Raw genomic sequence first — 16,740 nt, 5'->3', positions numbered from 1 at the left:
CAGTGGGTTAAAGCCTCTGCCTTTAGCTCAGGTCATGACCTCAGGGTGCTGGGATCGAGTCCCGCATCGAGCTCTCTGCTCAGCAGGAAGCCTGCTTCCCTCCTTCTCTCTGCCTGTCTCTCCATCTACTTGTGATCTTTCTCTGTCAAATAAATAAATAAAATCTTAAAAAAAAAATAGAATAAGTAAAGTCAGTGAAAGTAGGGGAATTATGCAAGTTATCGAGATCTTAGAGGGAGAAGAAAAAGACACCCCCTCCCCCGCCAAAAAAAAAAAAAAAAAAAGACAAAATGAGACTAATGCAGCCTGCATTCTTGCTGACATCAGTGTGGTGAGCCAAGATATATAGCAGCAGTTTGATCAAGATGGAATGACTTTTTTCTGAAACTAAATGGAGTAACTTAAGTTGCTCTGGCCTGCAGACTCCTTTCTTGAGTATAATAAAAATACATGTGGTAGACCAAGCTCTACCCTGGGTGAATGTCTAGGGAAGAGTTTGGGCCACATTAAATGTAAAAGAAGACCCCCCCAATTTGATACCATTTACAAAATTAAATACTATATATTAAAGATTTCAATGTTAAAAAATTAGAATTAAAAAAAATCAAGAAAGTCGATAAGTAGGGGAAAATTTCAAAACCAAGACTAGAACCAAGTAGCTGTTTTTAAAATACTTAAACACACAAGATTATGCAAGATCTCTTACAAATTGGCACATAAAAAAAAAAGACAACCCAATAAGATTAGTGAATACTGTTAAATAATGTGCAGAAGAGCATAAATGACCAAGAGAAAAGTGTTTGAACTCATTAGCATGCAAAGAAATACAAATTAAACTGACAATGAATATCATGTAAAGGGATATTTCATTGTAGTTTTCATTTACATTTCCCTGATGACTAAGGATGTTGCGCAACTCTGTATGGGTTTATTAGCCATTCATGTATCTTCTTTAGAGAAATGTCTGTTCAAATTATTTAGCCATATTTTTTTAAAGATTTTATTCATTTATTTGACAGGGATCACAAGTAGGCAGAGAGGCAGGAAGAGAGAGGAGGAAGCAGGCTCCTTGCTGAGCAGAGAGCCCAATGCAGGGCTTGATCCCAGGACCTTGGGATCATGACCTGCACAGAAGGCAGAGGCTTTGACCCACTGAGCCACCCAGGCGCCCCTATTTGCCCATTTTTAATGGAGTTGTCTTTTTATTATTGAGTTGTAAGGTTTCTTTACATATTTTAAATACAAGTCTCTTATCAAATATATGATCTGCAAATATTTTCTCCCAGTCTGTGGGTTGTCTTTTCACTTTCATGGTGGTATCCTTTGAGGGACAACAATTTTGATTTCTGTGAAGTCCACAGTTTTTGTTTTGTTTTGTTTTTTGTCGTATGTGGTTTTGGTGTCATATCCAAGAAACAATCATTTAAACTAAAGTAATAAATTCCTATGTTTTCTTCTAAGAATATTTAGTTTTAACTACTGCATTTATTTCGTTAATATTTGCATATTCTGTGAGTTAGGGATCCAACATTGTCTTGACAACCTTTTTGAAAATCAATTGCAGGGCGCCTGGGTGGCTCAGTGGGTTAAGCCGCTGCCTTCGGCTCAGGTCATGATCTCAGGGTCCTGGGATCGAGTCCCGCATCAGGCTCTCTGCTCAGCAGGGAGCCTGCTTCCTCCTCTCTCTCTCTGCCTGCCTCTCTGACTACTTGTGATCTCTCTCTGTCAAATAAATAATAAATAAAATCTTTAAAAAAAAAAAAGGAATATTGTCTCTGATTCATGAATGTGGCATGTATTCACATTTATTTTTCAAATTTCTTTAAACAAATTTTATTTTTACTGTATATATCTTGTATTTTTATTAGATTTATGTACTTTATTTTATTTTAATGCTATTATAGATTTAAAAATATTTTTCTTTTGGATTATTCATTTCTAGAATAGAAAAATGCAATCCACTTTTGGATATCCTTTAAACTTGCTCAACTCATTTATTAGTTTATTATAATGGTTTTTAATGGATTCCTTGGAATTTTCTCTGTACAAATTTATGATATCTGCATAGTTTTCCTTCTTCCTCTCCAATCTAGATGGTCTTTATTTTCTTTTCTTCAGTAATTCATCTGGCTAGAACCTTTAATACAATGGTAAGTAGAAGTGGCAAGAGTGATTATCCCTTTCACCCCCTAAGCTTAGGGCGAAGGCATTCAGTCCTTCACCTAAAGTATAGTGTTATTTATATGGTTTTTTGCAGATGACCTTTCTCAGTTTGAGGAAAATACATTTCATTCTGAGTTTATTGAGTATTGAATTTTAAGGTTTGAGGATTTTGTCAAGTGGTTTTCTCTTGTCTATTAATATGATCATGTATTTTTTGCCCCTTATTATATTAATATTGCATATTGTATTAACTGATTTTCAGATACTGACCTATGCTTGCATTTCTTGGATAAATTTCACTTGGTCATGGTGTACATTCTTTTTTTAAAAATATAGATTGTTGGCCACTTTCACTTTTCAAAGATCTTTTGTCAGAATATAGAATTCTGGACAACTTTTTTCTTTCAGTACATTAGTATGTTGTTCCACAGTCTTCTGGCTTGCAGGGTTTCCAACAAGGAGACTACTCATTTTCTTATCCTTGTTCCTCTATGCATTTATCTTCTTAACCTGGCTTCTTTTAAGATTTTCTCTCATCACAGGTTTTAAATAACTTTTTATTATTTTTTTATGTTTCTTTTGCTTAGTATCCATTGAGTTTTTGGATCTGTGGGGTTAGGATTTTCATCAGATTTGGAAAATTTTTTCAACCTTTACTTTTTCAAATATTCTATTCCTCCACTCCCTCTCCTTTCGGGACTCCAGTTATACATAAATTGGGCTCCTGAAGTTGTTTCACAACTCTGTGATACTCTATACATCTCTCAGTGGCTGGCTGTTGGTTTTTTTTCGGCGGGGCTGGGGGGGGGAGGTTGTTTAAGTTGTCATAGCTTGAAGTTCACTAATCTTAGTTTTTGCTGAGATGGTTGACTGGACTCATAAGTCACATGCCTAATCTCTTTACTAAATGGTTTTGCATCCATACCCTTAGCCCTGTTTCCAGAACATGCTAACTGGATAGGCTGGAGAATTTTCCAAATAATCAAGTGCTGTTTCTTGTGTGTTTAACAGTTCATTCTCATCTTATCTCCATCCTCTCACATTTCACTAAGCAGCAGGGAGAAACTAGGCTATACATTCGAACACCTTAACTGAAAATCTCCTTAAATATGTAAGTTTATCACTTACAAATTCTGCTTCCCACCCAACACAATTCAGCCAAATTCTCTACCACTTTATAACAAGCATCCAATAACGTGTCCCTTATTTCCATCTGAGGCCTCCCCAGAAGCACTGTGAACGTTGATATTTTCAGCAACATTCTAACAACCTATATAACATATAGGATATATCTGTATCTATATATAACAATCTCTAAAAAACCCAGAAACTTCCTCTATAGCTCTCCTGTATGAGCTCTCAAAACACCTTTAATGTTCATATTTCAACCAACCATGTCTGCAAAGCAATTTACGCTTACTACCAAGTACCTCAAAATCCTTCCAGCCTCTCTCCATAAGCCATTACTACATTTTAGGTATTTGTTTTAGCAACACACCACTTCCTGGTACCAAAATCTGTATTAGTTTCCTAGGGCTACTGTAACAAAATACCTCAAACCATGTAACTTAGAACAACAGAAATTTATTATCTCACAGTTCTGGAAGCTCGAAGTCCAACTTCAAGGTGTTTGAGGACCTTGTACCCCCCTGAAACGGGGGTGGGGGGTGGGGAGGAGAGATTATTACTTGCCTCTTCCTAGCTCTGAAGTGAGCATCAATCCTTGGCATTCTTTGGATATAGCTAAATCACTCTCTGCCTCTGTTGTCACACAGCATTCTCCCTGTACATCTATGTTCAAATTTCCCTCTTCTTGTAAGTACATAAATCATATTACATTAGGGCCATGCTAATGTCATCTTAATTATATCTGCAAATACCCTATTTCCAAATAAAGTTATATTCACAAGTACCAGGGGTTAGGACTTCAACGTATTTTTTGGAAGGAACACAATTAAGCTTATCACATCAACAAATCCAAAATCCATTTTTTTAAAAGGCCAACAAAATTGACTTATTTAGCTAGACCAGACAGGAAAAACGAGAAAGCATTCAAGTTACTAAAATCAGGACTAGATAAGCACAAAATCTATGGCAGGGTATAATATTTAGGGAAAAGCTGCCAGGTCCAAAGTCTAAAGAGAGAAGCGCTCAGTGCTCATTTTTCTTGCCCAATTTAATTGGCCTATTAACGCCTGGGGGGTCGGGTGGGGAAGAACTACTTCTCACATCCTATTTCTTCGAGCCCAGAAGCTTGGAAAGGTAAAAACGAGTTGAGACATGGGCCCGTCCAAGTCCTCTCTGCGCGTACTGTGTAAGAGTATTTGCCCCAAGCGCAAATTGCCGTTCTCGGTTCATCCAACTGTCAGTGCCTCTTCGTTTCCTTGATTCTGGGCGCCCCCACCCGCCACCCTTGGCAGCTTAGTAACCAGAAAGCGAAATTCACGCAGGCGCCTTTCCGGGCTCTTAGAGCCCACCTCTCTCCGGCGAGTCCTTCGCTCTCATCCAATCAGAGCCCAACCAGGAAGCGAGGGCCTCCAGACGCGCAATCTTTCGGGGCCTAGCGCTGTCGGCGTCACGTGATTCCAGTCCCCCGCCTCCCGCCCTTCCCTGCGGAGGCTCCTGCGAAGCACCGCCCTTCAGCTGGTGTTCGCCGATTGGTCACTGCTTTCGCGGTCTCCTGGGTGACGGGAACGCGTTAGCCCTCTTGGAGCAGACCAGGTGCGCCTGCGCATTTGTTCCATCGCGCGGCCGCTCGAGCCTTGAGATGAAGGTAAATAACTTACAAAGTCGGGGATGGGGAGGCGGGAAAACGCGACCACTGACCCGTAGTCCGCTGAGCATCACTTTGAAGATAGGGGCCTGTGCCCCTACTCCACCCCTCCAGAGTGCGTTCGGAATGGGGAAGAGAGCTGGGTGACCGGGGAGGGGGAAAAGCGGGGGCGAAGTTGAAGGAAGGAGGGGAAAAGAAAGAAAATTGGAGAGGAGGAGAAGGCGGAGAGAGAGGCCCCATTTCTGGGACCGCGAACGGAGTTGAAGGCACGGCCTGAAACGAGCCGGCTGGGTCAGAAAGGCCCCCGAACTTCGCGCCGCGGAGAGAGCGGTGTGCTTGGAGGGTTGCAGCGGAATGGACTGCATCACAGCTGCTGCTTTCCCTGCGGCTGAGCCCCTGGCAAGCCGCGCGGCTGCTCAGCGCTTAAACAGCGAGAACCTTCCGAGAGGATAATGTCAAGTTGTATGGCCTGTGACTGCTTGAATGTACAAATCACTCAGTGGCTAATGTCCATAATTCGCGGAGAAGTCTGCACTTGAACACGCAGGTCCGCTCGAGAGCAGCATCTTGGGCACGCACCGTTCCTACACTTGGGCTTCTGGTGACCCCCATCCCGGGTCACTGGCTGCAGCTCATTTCCAAAACCCGCTGCTTTACGACAGCAATAGCTCTCCGCCCTGATCTGGCAAGGCAACGGCAGTTCGATTTAAAAATTAAGTCCTAATGATTCCTCCTGGCTCTTGGCGTGACAGTTGGAATTGACAGACTGGTAATCATAACATTTCAAAAGCGCTTCACAATTTATGAAGTATCAGAATGGAGGAGATAATTATTCTTGTTTTACAATGGAGAATTTTGTGCCTGAGGCTATTTAAGCGACTTGTTTTAAGCCCTACAGCTGAGAAGAAAAAGCGAAATTCAAACCTTGTTTTTCCGGTTGTGAAGCTACACTCTTTCACCATAATGTATATGAAGCATGTAAATGTAACTCCGCGTAAGAAAGGTGTGCAAGATCACAGCCAGGGGAGGTCTACCGTGAAGCTAATGAAATTTAAGTTTACGGATCCCTCACTGGCATGAAGGGGGTTCCAGCATCATTGTGGTCACACAACTGCAAAAGATGCCTTAGTGCCCCCCCACCCCCCGCCGCCTTCAAAGTGTTTTCAAGCTCCACAAAACGTGGATGCACTGGTTATTTTTTTTTTTCTTAAAGATTTTATTTATTTATTTGACAGAGAGAAATCACAAGTAGGTAGAGAGGCAGGCAGAGAGAGAGAGAGGAGGAAGCAGGCTCCCTGCTGAGCAGAGAGCCCGATGCGGGACTCGATCCCAGGACCCTGAGATCATGACCTGAGCCGAAGGCAGCGGCTTAACCACTGAGCCACCCAGGCGCCCGGATGCACTGGTTATTATAGGACACTCCTGTTTCCAACAGAGGTGGATTTCATCTATTTAACATACCGAATTCTTATCGATTGGTGTTTAATTTAAAAAAAGATTGATTGATGATGATTTTTAGAGAGAGAACATGGATGAGCAGGGAGAGGGACAAGGAAGGAGGGGGAGAGAGAATCTCAAGCACACTCCCCGCTGAGTTCAGGGCTCAATTTCAGAACCCTGAGAGCATGACCTGAGCAGAAATCAAGAGCCTGACATTTGGCCAGGTGCCCCTTGGTGTTTAATTTGAAGCATTGGATGAGTTTTGTGTGGCCAATCAGATTGTCAAGCCTCCTGTAAGTACTGTGTAAACATCATATGCCTAGATATGTTTATAATTTAACCTAATATTAAAATCTAAATTTTTTCATTCAAGCTGTATGTTAATTGTTCTAGTTCAATATTGTTTGATGTAAATCTCCTGTGAGTCATTGTAATTTAAAATTTTCAGTAGCCACATTAAAATGTTTGAAAAGGTAAGATTAATTTAAATACTATTTTGTTTTATCTACTATTTCCAAAATACTATCTCAATATGTAATCAATATAAAATATTATCAGAGGAATAGTTTCCTTCTTTTATATTCCTTGAAGGCATATGTATTCTACATTTACAACACATCTGAATTCAGACTACCTACATTTCAAGCCCTCAATAAAATTTCAAGTTCAGCTCTGTTTTGCGGCTTCCGAATTGGATACCCCAGTTCTGGACTGAGTGAAAAGAAAGGCTTTTCAGTTGATAGACTGTCCACCCAATAGCTAAATTAAACACTTAATGATTAACTAAATATAAGTAATGTGTAAAGGGAGAAAATTTTGAATGAAGTAGTTTATATTTTTTTCATGGTTAAGATGTTTTAAATGATAGTTTTGTTAAGTTTAATCTAAAAAATGCATGCTATTGGGGTGCCAGGGTGGCTCAGTGGGTTAAAGCCTCTGCCTTCGGCTCAGGTCATGATCCCAGGGTCCTGGGTTTGAGCCTCGCATCGGGCTCTCTGCTCAGCAGGGAGCCTGCCTCCTCCTCTCTGCCTGCTTCTCTGCCTACTTGTGATCTCTGTCTGTCAAATAAATAAATAAAATATTTAAAAATTAAAAAAAATTAAAATAAAAAATCCATGCTATTCCCCAATGTTTATAGCAGCAATGTCCACAATAGCCAAACACAGAGTTCAGATGTCCATCAATAGATGAATGGATAAAGAAATATATATGTATGTATGTATACATACATACAATGGAATATTACTCAGCCATCAAAAAGAACGAAATCTTGCCATTTGCAACAACATGGGTAGAGCTAGAGTGTATTATGCTGTGCAAAATAAGTCAATCAGAGAAAGACAATTATATGATTTCACTCACTTGTGGAATTTAAGAAACAAAACAGGATCATAGGGGAAGAGTGGGGGAAAAAAAGAAAAACATAATGAAACCAGAGAGGGAGACAAACCATAAGAGACTCTCAATCATAGGGAACATAAGGTGATGGACATTAAAGAGGGCACCTGCTGTAGTGAGCACTAGGTATTATGTAAGACTGATGAATCACTGACCTCTATCTCTGAAACTAATAATACACTTTATGTTAATTAACTGAGTTTAAATAAAAAATTTTTACAAGTCCATGCTACTGATTATTAGCTGAATTCAAGTTTAAATTATTTTACTTTAGCATATAAAATATTAAAACTGTAATTTTTCTAAAATTAATATTCAAAAACATTTAAAACAAAAATTTATAATATTTAAATATATTTATTTTTATATATTATAAATTTATAATATATTTATAATATATAATAAATGCTTACCTATGTATTGAGGTCCATACTTCATACAAAGTTTTTTGTTTGTCCATACAAACAACTAGATTGTAGAAGTTTGTTGATTGGTTGATCCCATTAGTCATTTTGTCTGTTACGTTGTTGACTTTTTCCAGATAAGCTCTAATAATAAGCTTTTGCCATCTTGAACTCTACTGTTTTCAAGATCACGTTTTGATGTCTTTGACCAACCCTTAAATTGTATGTTTGGAAAATATAAAAATTACTTTTATCTTTTTAGCGTGTTTTCTCACTGCTGGAAAAGACTTGGCTTGGCACACCAATACAGTTCACCTGGCAAAAAACATCAGGAAACTACCTTGCAGTAACAGGGTAAGAAATCAGTGAATATTTTAAGTCAATCATCCTGACTTCAGGTGGTTGTATGCCTGCATAACCACGCCATTTATTTAGTAGAAGTTCTTGTGTGATGGTTGTATAGTGGGAAAAATGATACATTCACTTCCACTAATATCACAGTTCATAAAATCTTTTCCCTGGTAATAACTTTGTAGATACAAATTATGAAACTGTCATGTGAGAACACTGAAATTACTTGGATGTCAGCTTAGTTTTTTAATATACATTTATAAGAAGAAACACTTAAATTATATTTTTATGTTCTAATTACTTTTAGAGCCGATCATACTGTGAAAATCTTTGATCGCCATGGTCAAAAAAGAAGTGAAATCAACTTATCTGGGTAAGTACAGAGATCGAAAAATTTTTCAAGCTTTGTTTCCTAAAAGATAAAAAAAAGTATTATTGCCTTAAAGCTGTAATCAAATAGAGTTTTACAACTCCTATATAATCTGTCTCTCTTGCTTTCTTCCTTTGCAAAGGGATTTGTTTTGTTTGTTTTTTTAATATTCATTTACTTATTTTTAGAGATAGAACATAAGCAGGAGGGGTAGAGGGAAAAAGGGAATCCCAAGCCGACTCTATGCTCAGTATGGAGCCCGCGGTGGGGCTCCTCTGTCTCCCTACCTTGAGATCTCGACCTGAGCCAAAACCAACTGACTACACCACCCAGACACCCCAGGGATTTGTTGTTTTATACATAAGTTGTTTGCGAAATATGTAGGCATATAGCATATGCATTAGAGTTGATATTTATAATCTCCGTACTCTCGCAGGGAAGCTCTAAGGTAGAATTATGAATAAATCTATATGAAAGATTCTTATTTAATTATAAACAAGCCTTATTTTGTGCATAGGCAGAAAAGATAAGCCCATATCACTGTACTGTTTCCTCTCATAAATTGTTGGAAGATAGTTGCTTTCACCATACATTTTAAACTTTTTTTTTAGATTTTATTTGTTTATTTGTCAGAGAAAGAGTGAGCACAAGCACGGGGAGCAGGAGGCAGAGAGAGAAGCAGGCTTCCTGCTGAGCAGGGAGCCCAATGCAGGGCTTGATCCCAGGACCCTGGGATCATGATCTGAGCCAAATGCAGATGCTTAACCAACTGAGCCACCCAGGCACCCCATGTCATTGTTAAACTTTTTTTTTTTTTTTTAAGAGAGTGTGTGTGCTTTGGGCAGCCAGCAATGGGGAGCGGAGGAAGATGGGGAGAGAGACTTCTAAGCAGGGTCTGAAAATACTAGAGAAAATGAAGATCCCCAAACATATTTTAAGATTTTGGGGAAAAAAATGACCAAGTAACTCCCAGTTGTCATAGTTTATTGTCTTATTAATCTCAGTTTGGCTTAGCCAATATCCCAGAGCAGAGTCTCTCAAAGTGAAAAATAACATCAGAGAAGAAAAAGTTAATCCTCAAGGAAGTTTTTGGTGTGTAATAAGCTCTTTGAAATAATTTTAAACAATATCATATTTAAAAAGCATTTTCCTATTTATAACTCTTCAGTCATTTTAGTTGAATCACTCTTAATCTATTATGGCATGAATTGAAAACAAGATGCCATAAAATGAAATAACATGTGTAATCTAGGTTTTCTATTATTTACAATCCCATATCTACCCAGCCATGTTCTGTTTTATACACAAATTAACTAGATGAAACTCATTTTTTATCAGTACCTTCTTTTTCTCTCTGTAAATCTGAAATAACCTTTCAGCACTTGGTCAAACAAATTACCTCTTGATTCCAAATGTGATTCCTTTGTAGAGGTACTCGATGGGTTTGTTTTACCAAAAGACCAGGTTCTTTATAGGATCTAAGAAAATCTGCTAACTTACTAGATGTAATTATATTTAGTGTAGTATATATAAATGATATTTAAAATAGAATTAAAATTTTTTTCCATTCCCTCAACAACAAGAAAATATTTAACTTGGTGGGGGCACCTGCATGGCTCAGTTGGTTAAGCATTCGACTCTTGGTTTCAGCTCAGGTCATGATCTCAGGGTCATGGGATGGAGCCCCACATCGGGGGCTCAGTGTGGAATCTGCTTAAGATTCTCTCTCTCCCTCTGTCCCCTCCCTTCCCTGTTTGCACACTCTCTTTCTCAAAAAAAAAAAAAAAAAAAAAAATAGTGTTATCTAAACAGTGAATAGTGAGTTGTAGTTCTCACTTTAGGAAGTTTATGACCTACTCAAAACTGGATGATCTTATTATAGATAAAATTGTAAATAGGCATTTAAATTCCTTTTCCTTACTTTAAGAAAATGTATAGTGATACTTTGCTTTCCTTTTTTAAAAGTAACTGTGTTGCTATGGATTGGGACAAAGATGGAGATATCCTAGCAGTGATTGCTGAGAAATCTAGTTGCATTTATCTATGGGATGCCAACACAAATAAAACCAGCCAGTTAGACAGTGGTATGAGGTAAGAATAACTTTTATTTTAAATCTTCACTTATAAATATTATTTGTAGGTCTGATGCTAACAATACTTACTGCTGTTATTATAAAGATGAGTTTGTGAGTTGCTTTCCCATGAAAGAAAGTTTATTTCTTTTTTTATTGTAACATATAATCCTATTGATTTTGCCCAACTAATTAGAATAAATTATTAGGATTGTAAGATACAAGTAGCTTCTTAAAATTTGCTTTCGCTGGAACAGACTAAAATGTCCAAAGATGAGACAAAACATATGGAAAATTCTGGAAATGGGATTGGCCTCAGGCATTGCTGGATCTAGGGGTTCTAGGGATGCAGTCAGGACTCTCTCTCCATCTCTGAGCTCTTCCTTTCTCTATATTGACTTTATTCTAAGTCAGACTCCATGCTGCTGCCAACTATTGGCTTATCTTCACAGCAAGTTACACCAAAGAGAAGAACGTATCCCCATCACCTTACCAGTGTCCACTCGGTTACTCAAAAGGTCTCTGAGTAGGGTAGATGGGGCCATGGGATTAAAAATCCCAGCAGGTGAAGAGTGGGGTAAAGGTAGGACAGTTCCCAAATGGAAAATATAGTGGGCAAACAGAAGAAATTACAGATCTCTGTTAAAATAGAAACCACTTTAACATATAGAATAGAAACATTTATTTACAACTAAAACTTGGCCGTTCAAACTTGAACGAGTTGCTTTACCTCTCTCTAGACCTCAGTTTCTTCATCTCTATAGAATGTGTGTAATAATATCTGCCTCATGGTGTCACGTGACAGGCAGATACCACACACATGTTGTAAGATGAGACTGTAAATTTCAGTTTGCCAAGGAGTAACAACCCAGAGAAAGCCAGGTGGCCATGCAGAACAGGACCAAAGGTGACCTTGGCATTGTTTCCCTTAACCCTCCAGATTGACGCATGAGGCGAGCACTCACGGGTCGTACTGCCCTCCCACCGTGAAGTCTTGCCAGGCTTGAGAACCTTCATTTTTTGCTCTGTCCTTTTACACTTTGGTTATGTGTCACTTTTTAGAAAGATTTTACATACTCTGCTCTTCAGTTCAAAAAGTATTTATAAACCTCAAGTACTGTTTTTTTTTTTTTAATTTTATTTATTTATTTGACAGAGAGAGATTACAAGTAGACAGAGAGGCAGGCAGAGAGAGAGAAAGAGAGGAAAGCAGGCTCCCTGCTGAGCAGAAAGCCCGATGTGGGACTCAATCCCAGGACCCTGAGATCATGACCTAAGCCGAAAGCAGCGGCTTAACCCACTGAGCTACCCAGGCGCCCAAGTACTGGTTCTTGAACCAAATTCAGCATCAGTGAGAACACATGCTCGCCCAGGGAAAAATGCATAATTAATCCAAGGTGTCTCAGACTGGTGTATGTCTGCCTCTGCTGTCCAGCTTCTCACAGATCCATTTCCACACATCATCTCAGAGCTGTTGGGACGTTTAATTGTGCGTCATGGGCAGGCATGAAATTAAGAACTGAATGAATGGTAAATGTTATTGTAATTATTGAGGTGGAACCAATTAATTATTAGTTTATATTAATATTTAATATCTAAAGGACTTTTGTATATACAAAGTCACACCCCCATATTTGGGTTTTTTTCATATTTGTTTTTTAATTTAAAGGTCAATATTATACTAAGATACTTAAACACGATTTTGAATATCAGGTTTTTTTAAATATATTCATTTGGCTAACAAATTTCCTTGAAAAACTTAAATTCCATTTAGAAATTTAATTGGAATTTATTCTTTTGAGCCCTTTTTTACATCTTAAATAATACACAAAGTGTATTCAAGTACAATCATTGCAAAACTTACTACAATGTCACTTAACTATCTTAAATTATTATGTTAACACAATGAATTGAGTGGATTAATTTTTACTGCATGTATTTTTATAACTTCTTAGAATTATAGTGGTACTTCCCTTGATCCTCCTTAGACATAAAAGGGTTATGTCCCTGGAGTACAGCAGTCTTTCCAGAGAAAACACTAAATACAGCATCACATTCATCAGTCAGTTAATTTGTGGTTGGCTTCTGGGACATGGTTCCTTCTCCCACGGCCATTCAGACCTGAGTACTGGTCAGCCTACCCAGCTTCTTTCCTAATTGATCTTCATTTGTCTTATCAGCAAGACTTTCTTAAGCCTATGCCTTTCATACAGGTTGCATTTTTTTTTTTTTTGTAGCCACGTGCATTTCCCTTGAATAATATATTCTTTAAGTTTAACTTGGCCAAAAGTACATGTAATTCCTATATATTGTCCTGATCTGTGAGCATTACTGGGAACTTAAATGTGCCATAGCATCTTATAGTAATTTTAGGGCCTTCTAGAGGCCTTTTCTCTGAAGAAAAGGAAGATGGAGTCTGTTCAGCTGGTTCTTCTTTTGAGGATATTTGGTTACTTGATCTTCTTGGAACACACTGGTTAACTCCTTTTCTAGTTGGTTGTTATGTGACTGTTAGTAATGATAGACTATGCAATGGACTGTTGTCACTCTGCTCTTATTCAGTGTGACCGCTGGTGCTGATCACGACTTGTGCTTCTCATGCAGTTCCCCCTCTCTCTGGCGCTATTTATCTTGCTCAGGATTCTTTCTATTCATGTTTTCTCAATCCCAAATAGGATTGAGCATGTGAGATTTATTATAGGAAATGCCTCTGAGGAAACATAGAGGGGGCAGGTTAGAAAAGCCATCAGACCACAGTGCATGTCTGATCCTTGTAAAGGGGAGAGGGAAGGAAGAAACATTGGGTAGAAGCATCTTATACTGTAGCTCAATTCTAAGTTCAACTAGGCCTCTGAGGAGACTTTAAGCCAGAGGTACCCATCAGTGGAACCCTGTGTTTCCCAGAAATGGGCCTCAAGAGTATCCCTGCCCACTCAGTTACTGTCTGAGGAACAGTCCACGGGAAAGCATGGCCCTAGCATGTCAAAGTGGTGGATTCCAGTGGGGGCCTTCATCAGTTACACTTTCCATAGCTAGAGACCTAAGAGGCATATTCTCATGGCTGTCACACCTGCTCAAACAGATAGAGAAACAAACATATTGGTCTTTTAAAAACATACACTTTATAGATTAAACCCAGCAGCCTGGGATATTAGTACTTATTAGAAGTAATTTTCTTTTTCTTTTTTTTTTTTTTAAAGATTTTATTTTATTTATTTGACAGACAGAGATCACAAGTAGGCAGAGAGGCAGGCAGAGAGAAAAAGAGGGAGAAGCAGACTCTCCGCTGAGCAGAGAGTCCGATGCGGGGCTCAATCCCAGGACCCTGGGGTCATGACCTGAGCCGAAGGCAGAGGCTTTAACCCACTGAGCCACCCAGGCGCCCCTAGAAGTAATTTTCTAACTGAATATGTTATTACACTCATCTGTTGTTGCATCCAAACTTCTCTTATACTTTAAGTGAATTTTTGGTCTTCCATATTATCAGCTTTCTTGAGGGCAGCGTTGTTTTCTGTAAACAGTAAATGATTTATCAGTGGTTCTCAAACTTTAGCTATGTCAAAGTGCCTATTGAAACACGGATGGGTGGGTGCCACCCTCAGAGTTTCTCATTCCGAAGGGCTGGGGTGGGATCAGAGAACTGGCATTTCTAAAGTTCCCAAGTGATGCTATTGGTCTTGGGATTGGATTTTCGCAACCACTTTTCTATCAATTTTAGTATATGTGCTGCCGAAGCGAGCACTCGGACCAATTTTCTATACCCAATATGATTTCTTCCCTCCATTTAGAGAATGAGCTAGGAGTCTGATTTCCCAGGAGTCCTGATTCCATTTAATAAAGAACTATATAAAAGTTCAACCAGTAGGGACGCCTGGGTGGCTCAGTGGGTTAAAACCTCTGCCTTCGGCTCAGGTCATGATCTCAGGGTCCTGGGATCGAGCCCTGCATTGGCTCTCTGTTCAGCAGGGAGCCTGCTTCCTCCTCTCTCTCTCTGCCTGTTTCTCTGCCTACTTGTGATCTCTGTTGTCAAATAAATAAAATTAAAAAAAAAAAAGTTCAACTAGTAGGTCTTAGAATGTACTTAAGAACTGGTGGTAGACAAATGTGCTTTCTACCTCTTTCTGAGTGAGCTAATCTTAATAGTGACCGAGGTGGGAGAGATGGGAAGATGGCAGTAGAATAGGAGAACCCTAGGCTCACCTCCTCCTACAAATACAGCTCAATAGCTATCAAATCATCCCAAATACCCCAGAAGTCAACCAGAAGACTGACAGGACAAACTCTACAACTAAAGGGAGAGAAGAGACCATACTAAAGAAGGTAAGAAGTGTGGAGGCATGGTGAAGAAACAGATCCTGGCTGCTGTGGAGGGGAAGGAGCCATGGTTGCAGAGAAGGGCAACAGAGGAGCACACGGGGGAACACAGATGTAGAACATTTCCCCAAAGCCTTTGGCCTGGAAAGTGAGAGGGTCTGAATTTCATGAATTCTTGTAACCAGTGGGGCTTAAAGCCTGGAGTTTTCAATGTCACTGGGCTTGGCTAGGATAGATAGGCACTGCCGCACTCCTGGTGAGATGACAGGGAGGTACAGCATGGAAACAACATCTCAAGAGACCCCGGGGTACAAAATGGGGATATTATTTGCTCTTCTCAGAACATGTCCCTGAGTGATATTATTCATGGAGACACCTCCCCAGGAACAAAGGAGCAGGTCAGCACATTTCCCTCTCCTGCCGCTCAGCATAAACACAGAGCCACCTGCAGAAGCAGTGCAGTGTGGAAACTGGCTGCCTAACTTGCTTACACTAAGCACTCCCTGTGCTTTGGTGGAACTGCTTTTCTCAGTGATGCTTACCTCAGTCCCAGTGTACCAGACCCCTGCCTGGAAGACCAGCACAAACCCCTGCCTACACCATGTTTCCTAGCCCGAGGGTGTTGCAGGGTCTTAGTTCTGGTGGAGGTGGTGACAGGTCTCATTTCATAATCAGACTAAAAGCTCATCTAGTTAAAACTCACCACATTCAGATCAGGAACCAAACATTATATACAGCAAGTAAGGAGAGCTTCTGCAGATGACTAGAGGATAGAACAGCTAAAACACAATAGCAGAGTGCATGTAAAAAAAAAAAAAAAAAAGACCCATCTATATACTGCCTACAAGAGATTCATTTTATTTTATTTATTTATTTTTTTGAAAGATTTTATTTATTTATTTGACAGACAGAGATCACAAGTAGGCAGAAAGGCAGGCAGAGAGAGGGCGGGGGGGAAGCAGGCTTCCTGCGGAGCAGGGAGCCCGATGTGGGACTCGATCCCAGGACCCTGAGATCATGACCTGAGCCGAAGGCAGCAGCCCAAATCACCGAGCCACCCAGGCGCCCCAAGAGATTCATTTTAGACCTGAAGACACCTGCAGATGGAAAGTGAGGGGGATAGAGAAACATCATGCAAATGGATGTCAAGAGAAAGCCAGAGGAGCAATACTTATATTGGACAAACTCTAACACGAAGACTGTAACAAAAGACAAAGAAGGACACTATAGAATAATAAAAGGGGCAAGAAGATATAACAATTATAAATATTTAAGCACCTGGCACAGGAGCACCCACATATATAAAACAATAACAAACATAAGGGAACTAATCAATAATACAATAATCGTAGGGGACTTCAACACCCCACTTACATCAATGGACAGAACATCTAAACAGAAAATCAACAAGGAAATTATGGCCTTGATGACATACTGGACCAGATGGACTTAACA

At 39.6% G+C, this 16,740-nt stretch overlaps 1 protein-coding gene across 1 annotated transcript in view; it reads left to right on the top strand.

The window, feature by feature from the left end:
• The first annotated feature begins 4,837 nt into the window (after positions 1-4,837).
• The window catches only part of WDR19 (WD repeat domain 19), a 98,463-nt gene continuing 86,560 nt past the window's right edge, over positions 4,838-16,740 (top strand). The window contains exons 1-4 of the mRNA XM_082727584.1: positions 4,838-4,936; positions 8,441-8,532; positions 8,837-8,902; positions 10,865-10,990. Of these exons, the coding sequence (XP_082583710.1) occupies positions 4,931-4,936; positions 8,441-8,532; positions 8,837-8,902; positions 10,865-10,990 (290 nt within the window). The 5' untranslated portion in view covers positions 4,838-4,930. The remainder of the gene's footprint in view (positions 4,937-8,440; positions 8,533-8,836; positions 8,903-10,864; positions 10,991-16,740) is intronic.

Source organism: Mustela nivalis (assembly GCF_964662115.1).
Source record: "Mustela nivalis genome assembly, chromosome: 4".
NCBI lineage: Eukaryota > Metazoa > Chordata > Mammalia > Carnivora > Mustelidae > Mustela > Mustela nivalis.
The sequence above is the reverse complement of the archived record's forward strand: the minus strand, read 5'-3'. Positions and strand labels throughout refer to the sequence as shown.